Source organism: Triplophysa dalaica, chromosome 11 (genome assembly GCF_015846415.1).
Source record: "Triplophysa dalaica isolate WHDGS20190420 chromosome 11, ASM1584641v1, whole genome shotgun sequence".
NCBI lineage: Eukaryota > Metazoa > Chordata > Actinopteri > Cypriniformes > Nemacheilidae > Triplophysa > Triplophysa dalaica.
Window position 1 is genome coordinate 16,759,422 of NC_079552.1, and position 13,210 is coordinate 16,772,631.

The 13,210-nt window shown below is 38.1% G+C and overlaps 1 protein-coding gene across 5 annotated transcripts in view; it reads left to right on the forward strand.

Moving 5' to 3' along the window:
* The window catches only part of col13a1 (collagen, type XIII, alpha 1), an 85,704-nt gene that overhangs the window by 62,308 nt on the left and 10,186 nt on the right, over window positions 1-13,210 (forward strand). For 4 of the 5 annotated variants that reach the window (XM_056760304.1, XM_056760306.1, XM_056760305.1 and 1 more), the window contains 17 exons: window positions 6,111-6,197; window positions 6,391-6,417; window positions 6,519-6,554; window positions 6,713-6,763; window positions 6,881-6,904; window positions 7,038-7,091; window positions 7,492-7,536; window positions 7,662-7,796; window positions 8,156-8,227; window positions 8,375-8,419; window positions 8,501-8,551; window positions 8,727-8,753; window positions 8,860-8,946; window positions 11,465-11,500; window positions 12,437-12,490; window positions 12,844-12,897; window positions 13,025-13,060. In XM_056760304.1, the coding sequence (XP_056616282.1) occupies window positions 6,111-6,197; window positions 6,391-6,417; window positions 6,519-6,554; window positions 6,713-6,763; window positions 6,881-6,904; window positions 7,038-7,091; window positions 7,492-7,536; window positions 7,662-7,796; window positions 8,156-8,227; window positions 8,375-8,419; window positions 8,501-8,551; window positions 8,727-8,753; window positions 8,860-8,946; window positions 11,465-11,500; window positions 12,437-12,490; window positions 12,844-12,897; window positions 13,025-13,060 (921 nt within the window). The remainder of the gene's footprint in view (window positions 1-6,110; window positions 6,198-6,390; window positions 6,418-6,518; window positions 6,555-6,712; window positions 6,764-6,880; window positions 6,905-7,037; window positions 7,092-7,491; window positions 7,537-7,661; window positions 7,797-8,155; window positions 8,228-8,374; window positions 8,420-8,500; window positions 8,552-8,726; window positions 8,754-8,859; window positions 8,947-11,464; window positions 11,501-12,436; window positions 12,491-12,843; window positions 12,898-13,024; window positions 13,061-13,210) is intronic. The other variant, XM_056760308.1, reaches the window with a different exon arrangement.

The following is a 13,210-nucleotide window of genomic DNA, read 5'->3' on the forward strand; positions in this document are numbered from 1 at the left end:
CTGATGGACTTAGCACACCTATTTTTGCTACCTGTCCTTCTCCCTGCCAAACACACGTTGCCATACTCTGTGATTGTTAGGTCGGTCGTCATGGCAACGCTTTGTGTTTCTGTATTTCAGTTTATCATGTTTGTGTTGGAGGACATGAACGTGTTTTTTCATGAGTAGACGTACCAGCTGGGAAAAGAACATCTGCAGCAGCGCTATATTTATGAAGTTATATACATACAACTTTATCAACACCTCTAAGTGAGGAAGGGTACGCTTCTTTTGCTTGATGATGGGGCTGAGGGATGGCTTGTTTGGGTTCATGGATTGGGATTGAGAGATGGATAGTTTAAATTAGACATTGAGGGATTTGGCTGTTGAAGTTTGTTATAACTTTGAATTGACACTGTGCCCTTCGAACACTGCATGAAAAGTATTATGATTGTAAAAAAATTTTGCACATACTGGTGAAAAGTTATGAACTTAATTCGCTAGTTACACATGATGGTGTCAGTGAGCTTTTGGGATGCCAGGGTCATCTGAATAATTTCCGGTCGTATAAAACTATATGGGAAAAGGAGGATTTTTGGCCGGCAAGTTTGGGAGTTTTTTAGATAAAAAAGAAGAAAGTAATATATCAGTGAAATGATAGATCCTCTTTACATTGCTGAGAACTTTGTTAAGCCAAAACAACAAGATACTGTTATACGACCGGAAAAGATTCCGCCGGCTCTTGCGTCTCAAAAGATCACTGGCGCCATCTTGTGCAACCACCCCATTGTTTATAATTTTCTTTAAATCCTTAATAAATATAATAAATAAGACATATTTTTTTTAAATAATAAACATAATTGTGCAAACATTATTTTATTATTTTTATATAATATAAAATATATATATTTTCATAGGATAGCCGTTTGAAGATGCTGGAGTATAAAATCGTTTTTGGATGTTTAGGATGTTAGGATGTTTTAAGCTCACTTTTATTCTAAGGTAAAGAGCGAGTAAGTGTTTGAACTTAAACTTAAAACTAAACTTAAAAAACTTAAAGTTAGACATGCACCATGGTACTTTGATATTCTTTTAAAGTATCTTGTAATGCAATATTTTCTGTAATTTTACATATTTACCATGTTACCAACCATGATATACCTTGGTCTTATGCTGTACTTCAATGTTACCATGTTTTAAATATAGTACAGTAATACTATGGCAGGGCTTACTTTTTTAAATAATAGAAAAGTAATAGAACAGAAATAAACTACCGTCTTTCCCTTAAAATATCTGCTTCTTTCATTAGTAGTCAGAACTTTACCTTCTTCAACAGAAACTTGTGATTTGTGTAGTGAATGTTAGATAAGATAGTCATGTTAGATAAGTTAGATTAGATAATCAACAGATAAGCAAAAAGTAAATTTACAGACTTGAACTCCTGCAGTAGGCAGTGGGCAGTGAGTCTGTATTTAATGAGCCTCTTAAAGACGCTCTACTTTTCTCCTTCTAGAGGAGAATCTGAAGCACATGTTTAAATGCACACACACGCACAGAGACAGACATACACACGTGTAACACATGCCTGGCGCCCCTGCCATTAGACTCTTATGTGAAGACAGAAGGCTGGCGTGACAAGACCACGGTAAAAAGAGACGTGTGGTTATGAAGAGCTGCACCTCAGAGATCAAATGAGAAGCCTGCTTTTATTCTATGCTCTCTTTCTTTCTCTTTACATGACGTCAATGATGAAAACCTCTTAATTATACACTCCCCTCCAGACCGGGATGACTAAAACAGAGTCTGAGAGTTATTAGGGCAACAAGTCGCGATAAGGCAGTGTCTCACAGATGGGAACATGAGCTGTTAGGTCTGACACAGAATAGTATGTTAAATAATTACATATATTATTAATGTTTACCAAGTAATGGTTAATGTAAAAATTGGTTATGTTGTTAATTTAGATTTCTGTGTATAAACTTACAGAAACGTATTATTATTTAACAGCTTTGAATGTGGTTTATCCAATTAGGTGAAGGGTCAATCTGTAATTCCATTGGGTTATTTGTGTCTGGAAAAAACATTGTCAACTAAATTAGTTGCAAGTCAGAAAGGAATGGTTTGTCATAATCTCAGATAGTTTGCGTACAGTATGTGATGTAATTTCCTCTAGAAGCACATAGATGGAAGACTATAGTTGTGTCTAAAATGACGTACCTATATCATAGATATACTGTATAACTAAATGCCACATTAGCAGCTGTTTCTATATGTAGGTCGTCTTCCATCTTGCAACGTAGTGAGATGGTCTGTGTTGCCAAGTCTTTCCCGTAGAATTGGGCTACTTTAAAATGTTGCAGCGGGTTGTGTTTTCTACAGGTCAGGAGTGAAAAGATTTTGTTATTTTGCTGCTAATCTTAAAATCAAGTGTATATCATTAGTTCTGGCAGGTCACGTGAGTCAAGCTCGCATCAACTAATCCTCATCTACATTTAGAAATATGAGCTATCACAGCATCCGTTTTAAATTCATTCGGATAACGTTAACATCAGCTTATTGCATTGTTCAGTAGCAAATTACCCTCCTCCATCCTCAGCACCACCTAACATTTACACTTCGACTCGACTTCTGTTATTCCTTTTCACAAGTCTCATTTACTTTACGTAATGTGTTACACTTAAATGTTATTAAAAACTAATGATATCTATTGTTCTGTTTACCCTAAGGGAGGTTATCGCTCCCCAGTTTTTGCCCAGAACAGAACCATACCACCATAATAAACTGTATTCTAATTGTCAGACTTTTTTGACGGTAGTGATCCTGAAAGAAATTATTTTATTTATGAATGTTAGGTTCTGTTATTTGGACTAGGAACATTAGGCTAGTGATGATCAATTTTGTAACACAGATCTGGCAACCCTGAAATTCAGTCCGTTAATACTCAAGAGCAAGCTGACTTTGCATTTTCATGCATCATGAGTGCATGATTATGAAAATGTATTAACTGTCACGAAAACTCAAACATTATACAGTATTTGCTAAACAAACACAAGACAATAACAAAAGGGTATTCATTTTGGGGGGAATTCAAATCCCCCTGATTTTTACAGTCGTGGCTATTGGGGCATTCTAACAAACTGTAAGTGACATCAGTGAACCGTTTCACCTCTATGTGGAACTCTCCAATGAGGTGTCTAGGTAAACATTTCTATGCAATGGGGTGATGTTTGTGTTTTGGGGGAAAAACGTCTTCGCATTTCTTTACATTTTTAAAAGGCAAAAGTACAATTACAGATTGACCCTGAAGTGTAACTGACGAAAATGCAAAAGTTGTTTTCCAACAAGTTTGCTGAAGCAAATCAAGTTTGTCCAAAATCGTCATTGGTATAGATACTGTTATTATGTCCAGCCTCGCCTAAACTACGAACAGATTTTCAGGAGTCCAAATGAACTATTTTATAATTATTGTTTTTCTCCCCATACAAGGTCCTTTTGTGTGTTTCTCGGGCAGCAAATGATGCATATTAATGGAACTCAAAGGGTTTATTTGGGAATTTCCTTTCGGCTTTTTATACCTCTGGCCGAGCACGTTTGCACGCGGTATCCCGTTTCAGAGGAGCCAAACGAAGCCATTACTTATCGCAAGCCGTCCTTAAGGAATCAATTTTGTCAGCAGAGAACAAGACCACTTTCCTCTGTGCTGATAAGTGTTCTCTTTACCTTCCCGGAATTCCTCTGAACTCCAAAGAGTGCGTCCTCCTCGTTTTCAGCCTGGAGATTAGCGCCGCCATAAATCACTTGCACCCAATGTCAGTTCGAACACTCCGAGTGTTATTCGCCGAAGCTCTAAAATAGACGTGGACGGGGTTGAACAAGACATGACGATGGACAGGGAGGGCGTCTGGAATGGTGCGAGTTGATTGGAAAAGGAGAAGATCAAAGCGACTTCCTGTCTTCGACATGCACCTTAGGAAGCTGGATAGGGCCGTGCTCTTTCTTCTTCTGGCCAACTCTCAAGCGCCATACATCTCCCTGTCTTTCCCTCTCCTAGTTTCGTTCTCTCCCATTGGTCTCACAGTGTTTATAGAAGCAGCTGAGTATGCTGCAGTCTTGTCTCCAACCCAAATGCACACCAGAGTGCCTTGGATCAACTGTATACCCTCACACCACACACTTGTGGTGTCCGTCTCTGTCTCTCTCTTGATAACCTGCAACCCTTTCCAAGGTCTGACCGCAGCACCTGTCAAAATGGGTTGTGCCAAGCTTGGTTCCACCACCTGCCCCCATGCTCAGACTCACTGGAGTCTTCATGCCAGCGCTGCTCTCTACCCTCGAAAACCGGCTGTCTGGCTGTCCATCTCCGAATGACCATCAGGGTTTTCTATTGAGGCTTTGTGGAATGCAGAACATGCTGTAAAATGCTTTTCTGATGACACTTGATGCAGGTCTCACAAACACCCAGTATACTTTAAGGGATGGTTCAGTTCTTTCATCATTTATTCATCCTCATGTTATTTACTTTCTCTCTTCTGCTGAACACTTTTGTCATATACAGGTGAAGAACTGCATGAGGGGGAATAAATATTGACAGAATTCGCTGTCGTGTGTGTTGTGATTTGGTTGCGAGCAAGATGTTTGGTTTTGGCTCACAGCATGTGACATGTTTAGATGTTGAACAAATATTGAACTGATGCTAATTTTTCAGGGTGATCTAGGAATGCCTGGGAAACAAGGAGCCAAGGTAGTTCACTTCGCCAATCGTCCTTTACCCATGCAACAAATTACCCACAATACCTTGTGTCAAACCCTCGACCTTCCTTAAAGTCACTCCCAATTCACTAATTGCATCCCACACATTTTCCAAAAAATGACAATTTATTCCCATTCCCAGTTTCCTGCATGATGTTGGAAAAGCGTTCCATTGCTAAAATGGTGCGTACTGTAATGTGCGTTCACGCCCGAGTGTGATTAATAGCTCATTATCCAGGCATGTCACATATAAACTTCTCACCTTCAGAGACCGTAAAGTGGCGTCTGAGACTTGAGGAATGAGATGGCATGAGAAAAAACCATTGACGGTGCCTGGAGCGCTCGGGTCAAGTGTCTGCCCGCAGCTGTGTCTCTGTATCACCGCCATGATGTCTGCTCATTAGTCTGAGCTAACAGACAAGAATTAAATAGCTGTCGTGCGCTCTTCACTATTAATAACAAAGCAATTGTGGGCGACTCTCTGCGGCACGGCTAGCAATCGGCTGTTTGTGTGCCTGGAACGTACAAACATCAAAGCGGCAATCTAAATATTGATACCAGTGTGTGCTGTCTGATTGCTTCGATAGAAATGATGATATCCGATAGACCCAGTGGGGTTTACAATCGATGTAAACAATATTTGTCTAAATAACTATAACAATGATTTGTGTTGCTTGAAAAAGAAGTTGTGCACCAAATCGGGCAAAATGTATGATGTTGTTTTATTTGTTGATTTTTAGTGGTCAGAGCTTGAGAACGTGATCTCTCACTCTTTTCCTCCTCTCTTTCTCTTTTTTCCTTTGATGTTGACAACTTGCATCCCCTCAGGGAGAGCCTGGTTTTCCGGGCATCCCTGGTCAAAAGGTAAAGTCCTTGGTGTGGCTGTTTTTAAGCGCATTCAATTATATGACTTTAAAAATATAATGGTGCTTTTCCTGTTGCTGTAAAGGGTCATGCAGGTATTTCTGGTATCCCTGGGAAACGGGGTTACAAGGTAAACCCTAAATGAGCAATGTGGTTGTGTGTTGAATCATCATTTTGTTTGAGATTTGCATTCCTTGTTTGATTTTACATAACACTTTTTGTCATTGGTTGTTTGTTTTGTTTTAACCTTTGTTACAGTACATGTGCATGCAGAAATGCATTTCTTAAATGGTGATCTGGTTGTATGCTCTAAGTAGTGTCAAAGAATGCATTTTCCAGAGGTTTTGCATTGTCATTGATACCGTGCTCAGAAGTCATAAAAATAACATCACACATGCAAAAAAAAAAAATTATTTGACTTTATTACGCTTGGCAGTGTCTTCGATATCTTTATTAAATGATGTTATTTTTCCTTAAATATTCTCACGGTTAACTCTTACATTGTTATTTGTTGGCAGGGAGAGAAAGGTGAACCCAGTGCTGCAGGAAATGGCATCAAAGGAGAACCAGGTGTCTCAGGACTGCCAGGACCAGTTGGACCCAAGGTACCATCCAAAATTCTACCAAGAGGTTATAAGTATCCATACACTGACAATAAAGTAATATATATAGATTTTTGTGTGTGTTACCCATGTCAAGTGTGTTCAGTAAGCCAGCAGGTGTATGTTTATATTTTGTTATGTTTATATGTAAAACAATGGTGTGATCTCAGTTTCAATTATTACCTTCTTTTCATAGGGTGAGAAAGGCGATAATGGCATAAAGGTGGGCAGCTGGCATTTTGTTAACTTTACTGAGTACATGTATGAGTGCTTGAATGTTATTATATTGTATTGTTAATATATTCCATTGTTTTTATTCTGCAGGGTGAACCTGGTCTGGAAGGTCCCTCTGGACCAAGGGTGAGTCAAGGCTATGCAAATACTCTATATACAGTAGTTGGTACAATTTTATCACTCACAGACTTGGTTTTGCATCAGTTTGTAATTGCTGTATACATGTCATGGGTAGTTTTAGTAATCACATTATAAATAATTTAATGTTTCCGATCATTCATCAGGGTCCACCCGGTCCTACAGGCGAGCCAGGAAAGACTTTGATCAATGAGAATGTATGTCTGCTCTTATGTCTCCAAGATCTTACTTTTTTAGAATTTGCCATAATACCGTCTAAATATTTCTATAGCTTGTATTGTAATGTGTAAACTAATAACCTTTTTATATTTTAGGATATTCGTAATGTGCATTCAATGGTGAGTGTCACATAATTGCTTTTCACATTTATTATTTGACGAACTGTGATACAGATACAGACAGTAACAATAAAATTCTGGGTCATTTCAAAAAATCCCCTGCAAAGTTTATGTAACCATATGTGCTTTTTAGGGACCTCCTGGTCTACCAGGACCTCCAGGGGCTGCTGGCACTCCAGGTTTGAAGGTAGCACATCTCCCTAACCTCAAAAATGTTGAAATACATATAAATCCATCTTTAATTTAAAACAAGTGTGTATCCATGTAGACTTTTAAATGAAGTATATTATTATACACTTGAACAGTTAAATATAGATTTTTATGCATAGCTGACAGAAAACAAAATGCACGGTGATCTATTGTGGTAAAGTTTTTGGATCTTGACATTTTAACCTTTTAAGTTGCAGGGAAATACAAATTAAAGTATCACTGTAGAGCAAAATAGTACAATAAAGAGAAAAACAATAGCAAAGTATACTATATACTAACATTCATGCATGGCATAACAGCCTAGTTCTCTACGTTGCACCTTGTATACAACTAAAAACTACCCTGTTCTCTTACTTTAATCCATTTCTCTTTTTTAGGGTGATATTGGACTGCCAGGTGCCCCTGGTCATGATGGCGAAAAGGTCAATTTAATTTTCAAAACAAATTCCCACTATAATAAAAAGTGAACCATCTATTAGTTTAATGGTGGATGAATACATAAAGTATAACCTTTGTAATCCTGTGTGAATGTACCTGTAATTCTTAGGGTCCACGGGGAAAGCCAGGAGAAACAGGACCCGTCGGCCCACCTGGACCAGAGGGGCCACGAGGAGAGGGAGGAGTTATGGGCTTCTCTGGACCAAAAGGAGACAAGGGGGACATGGGCCCTTCTGGATCACCCGTGAGTGACAGCAGATTGTCTGAGTGCAATTGAGCTAATAATCTTGTACTCCTGCATGATAGACAATGACTGGATTTGCATAAATAGGATCAGAATAAGGTCATTCCAGTTATGTACTGAAAGCATCATGTGAATGCATTGCCATAACCTGAGTAACCAAATATTTGTTTTTCTAGAAATCTGGCTAAATTGTGGTTGATGGGCAGCATTGCGTTCTCAAAAACTTGCAGTTTACTAATGTTCAACCCAGCATCAATGTCTATCGGCTGTGTGGACATTGTTTTGATTGGCTATAAATTGATGTTCTTCAAAAGTCCCCTGACCTGATGTTACTTTTGTTAATTTTCCCAATTCTGTAGGGTTTAGATGGCCCTACAGGAGAAAAGGGGGTTTCAGGGCCCCCTGGTCCCATTGGATTGCCAGGCCCAATGGTACGCAATGATGCCCTTTAAACACATATAAGTCATTGCTGACAATAGTGACTTTGGATGCAGTGTATTTCATCATGCTGGGTTTGAGTTTTGCTATGTGAATAGTAAACTTAAGTTTTCCTCTTTTGCCTCTCATACATTCATCAGGGTCAGAAAGGTGAACTTGGAGAGAAAGGAGACAAAGCAGAGTTGGTAAGTTCCCAACTTTACTACACATCTTTACTACACATTTACTACACATGACTGTTCTACTGGTGATCCTTGTTTTTTTAGGTCTACGGGCCTGCTGGGCCTCCAGGACCTGCTGGGCCAGTTGGGCCATTGGTGAGGGCAAAAATAATTATTGTACCAACCACTGTATCTTGTCTCCAACAATACCTAAGATTTGTATGTGGCCAAGGAACATACCAAACGCTTTGAACATAGATACAACAAAGAATATCATTTGGTTCTGATTTGATATGTGATTTCTCACAATCATTATTTTCTTACCTATCAGGGGCCTCCAGGTTTGTTAGGACCAAAGGTAGGTACACCTTCATGTTATCATGTCATCATTTCGTTACATAACTGTTATCAAGTTAAAGAGCATATTATAACTCATGTTGTACCGTATCTCCTTTGTGGTTCAGGGAGAGCCAGGAGTTGGTTTGAGAGGAGACAAGGGATCACATGGACAAAAGGGAGATAAAGGAGACAGAGGCCATCTCGGACTCCCTGTGAGTATATTCTCTATTTGAATGTTTGATACTAAACATGCGTTAGATTAACTGGTTCTAGGGAGCTGTTGAACATTTAGAGACCTGCACATATTTAGTGTATTTAATAGTGTACATGAGATTGATCAGAAATGTGCTTTAGCACTCCAATATCATGCTCTGCTATTTCATGTGTGTTTGTAACTACACATTGTGATTTAATATTGTATTGTTTTTACATTGCATGAATCAGTGAATGTGCACATTTGGAAATCATTGCAATCCTGTAAATACATATGCCATTATGTAATTATTATGTTACCTGGGCATATACACATTTGAATAGAGTACTAATTCCTAATAGTTTCTGATTACTACGTAGCTGTCTCCATAGCTTTTATAGGAATGAATGATATTATTTGAAATATGTTTGTGTTTTGTTATAAATGTTTCCTCTTCACTGCTCTGTTAAATAGCATGCTGTAGATTTTGTTTTTGTGAATTCAAGGGTTCTTTTTTTCTGAGTTCTGGTGTATATCTATGGTGTCAAAGTCATTGATTAACTTGTTCTAGTCACATCATCAATGGCACAGTAACTCCTTTTGATTTTATGAAAAGATCGTATTTGTCATTAAAGTCCTGTACTGTATACTGTACCGTAAACAAAAAAGGAAAAGGAAATTTTTCAAATATCTTAAAGTTTATATTAGCCTGACATAATGTCTCTGTTCCAAAACCTATATATATTAAGCTATTCCCAGAATGCATTGCAATTATGCATTTGGTTGATGCTTTTATCCTACTCACATTCAAGCTATACATTTGATCAGTATGTGTGTTCCCCGGGAATCGAACTCCCAAATTTAGTGTTGTTATTCAATGTTTTACCTACTTAGCAAGAAAAATGCAGACTATACATACATTTCATTATTTAAAATATTAATAAAATAAATTAAATTAATTTAACAATTGACTATTTTACTCAATAGTTCATGGGTTTATAATTGTTTATTTGGCAACATCCTCAAAGTGAATATTTCGAGTTAAAGGTCTAATATGTAATTTTTGGACGATCTATAGACAGAAATGCAATATAATATTCATAACTATATGTTCATAGGTGTATAAAGACCTTACATGATGAAGCGTTATGTTTTCATTATCTTAGAATGAGCTATTTCTATCTTCATACATTGCCGGTTCCCTTATATGTATTTCACCATCTTATTTCTGCAGTAGCCCTAAACAGACAAACTGCGCTATAGAGCACTTTTAGTAAATTTGTTATCTCCTTTGGAAAAGCAGTGAAAATGACATCTTAGTTCTGTTTCAGCCCCCTTAGTGCTTCGAAGCCGAGCCGTTGGTTGCAGTTTGCAACCTCACCACTAGATGCCGCTAAATTTCCTGTCAATTCAGATGCTTATAAGGTTACTCTTTTAGTTGAGATATTGCTTATGTAGACAGCTCACTTTGTTTTGAACCAGAGCCACTATGTACATAGTATTTTATTTATTTTTTTACATTAAAAAAACAAAATTTTTATAATTTAAAGGAAATGTACTCAAAAAATCAAAAAAATGTTCATCATAATTTACTCACCCCCATGTCATCCAAGATGTTTATGTATTTGTTTCTATAGTCAAAAAGAAACTAAGGTTTTTGATGAAAGAATTCCAGGATTTTTCTCCATATAGTGGACTTCTATAGGCTCCACACGGTTGAAGGTCAAAATTGCAGTTTCAGTGCAGCTTCAAAGGGCTTTAAACGATACCGGGCGATGAATAAAGGTCTTATCTAGTGAAATGATACGTCATTTAAAAAAAAAATGTATATGCTTAATGAACACAAATGCTCGCCTTGCTCTGTTCTGCGAAATCACAAAATACCTAATTTCGTTGAAAAGGTCACGATTGACGTATAGTCGGATGTACAGAATTAGTGTTTATAAGTTGAACGTGCAAGTTTCAATGTAATTGCATATAACGTGAAATCATAAACGCATATGGCAGAACAGAACTGACTAAGGAGAGCATTTGTGTTTATAGAGCATATACATTTTTTATTGTTTTGTTAGAAAATTACCGATCGTTTCGCTAGATAAGACCTTTATTCATTCGTCATTTAAATCCCTTTGAAGCTGCACTGAAACTATAATTTTGACCTACAACCGTTTGGAGCCCATTGAAGTCCACTACATGGAGAAGAATCCTGGAATGGTTTCATCAAAAACCTTAATTTCTTTTCCACTAAAGAAAAAAACATAAACATCTTGGATGACTTGGGGGTGAGTAAATTATCACGAAAATGTATTTTGAAAGTGAACTACTTCTTTAAGGTATTTACTTGTATTTAAAGTCAAAGGAGTTACTGTCCGTGTCTTACACATCGTCTTCAACACATTACCCCTCCATCAGAACTAGTGTTGTTTTTATGTGGCACACGAGTCACTGCTTCACTCATCCACCCACCCCTCTCCACCCCCCCACCCCCTTCACCTCCATCTCTCCTCTCGCTCTCTAACTCTTTACACGCTGTCCAGGGGGCTCATGGTTTAGACGGCAAGCCTGGTCCAGTGGTGAGTGGCGCGACACCCGTTCCCATTACCCCCATCTCTCGATTTCCATCTAGCCCTCTGTCATTCTTCCCTCCGCAGTCCGCCTGCTTGTTTGCTTTTTCTGTCTGTCTGTTTGTCCGTCTGCTTGATCTGTTGCTTGCTTTGTCGTCTGCATTTGTGTGTTAGTCTCTGTTGTCTGCTGGTCAGGGCCTTGTTTATATCGGCATGACTTTATCCCTGAGTCTAAATTTGGCCATTACCTCTTGCTGTTTTTGGTCGACCGGCCTCTAGTTTATTTCTGTCTGAGAGGTAGCATGGCCAAGCGCTTGTAAACAGTTCTCTCTCTCTCTCCAGCGGACTTTTCTTTCCTTGAAAGTCCAAAAGTGAATAATTCCTTTATATTTCATGCTGTCGCAGCCTTTTGTACCTCTGTGTATATTAAGACGTGCCTGGCCTATGTTGAGCAAGAGCTTCATTTCTTTCCAAGAGACAAGCTTTGATCTAGTGATGTCGCGGCAGGAGAGCATGATTGGATGCGACTGCATGAACAATGATTACCGTACAAATGGCTGAAAAGTAGGACTCCCAAAAGAGCAAGATGTCTAACAGGCCTTTTGTTGAATCTTCTCCAAGGCACGGGGAGAAAATGCAAGATGGATTCACTGTTACATTTACTCTTGTCTTGTACTTCTCTTTAGATCAACAAACTTTGGGAATTTTGTAGTTCTTTATAAATTGAGAAGGCTTAATTTGGAGGCGAAATCTCTTATAAGGAACTTATAACTTGCAGGGACCGCTTATCACATTTAAGAAGCTTAAAAATTGCTCTTAGTCTGCTCAGATAAAGTTGGTTGATCTATTGGTGCTTGCCACTCACTAGTTTTTCTCCATCTCTGACCTTGTCACCCATCACCTCCGTTGAAGCTCACATGTGTCATTTTCTGCTCATGTTTGAAGGGTCTGATAGGACCAGCTGGGGTTTCTGGGCCTGCAGGACCAAAAGGAGAAATGGTTAGTGCCATTTTACTGAGTAAACTGAATAAACAAATGAAGAGTTTGGTTCCGAAATGAGATACCTCCATTCATTTTTATTATGTTATCATGTTTTTATTGTGTTCTATTGTGTTGGTTAGCTGTATTTTTTAGTTATTGTGGCTTAAATCAAAACAAACCAACTGGATTTTGATTGCTATTAATTGGAATGCGCATTAAAAAACATGATATTTGACAAATTGAAATCATTTTGGAACCAAACTCTTCAAATTTACACTTTTGTTTGCATCACTGCATTAATAAGCAATTTGTTGAATCGAGTGTGCTGCAGTTTACTGTAATGCTAACTGTTTGTTGTTTTCATTTTACAGGGGGAAAAGGGAGATATGGGAGTAGCAGGACCAATAGGGCCTCAAGGCATCCCTGTAAGTGATGTTCCAGAATCTATAAGAACCTGTATGACAGATCTCATCATTTACTATTTTTAACTGTGAATAAGCTCCTTGAAATGAAGATTAGGCCACAAATAATGTCTCTTTTCCATTTATTCAGGGTTTAGTAGGACCAGCGGGATTAAAAGGAAACCGGGTAAGATTAAAAGTGCCTTATTTATTGTTTAGAACATATGTTATTGTGACTTTACGGGACAATGGCATGAATCCACTTTTTTAATTATGAAGTGTTGAAATGTTGTTTTAGAATTTAGAATTTTTAGAATAACATGGATCATCAGGTTTT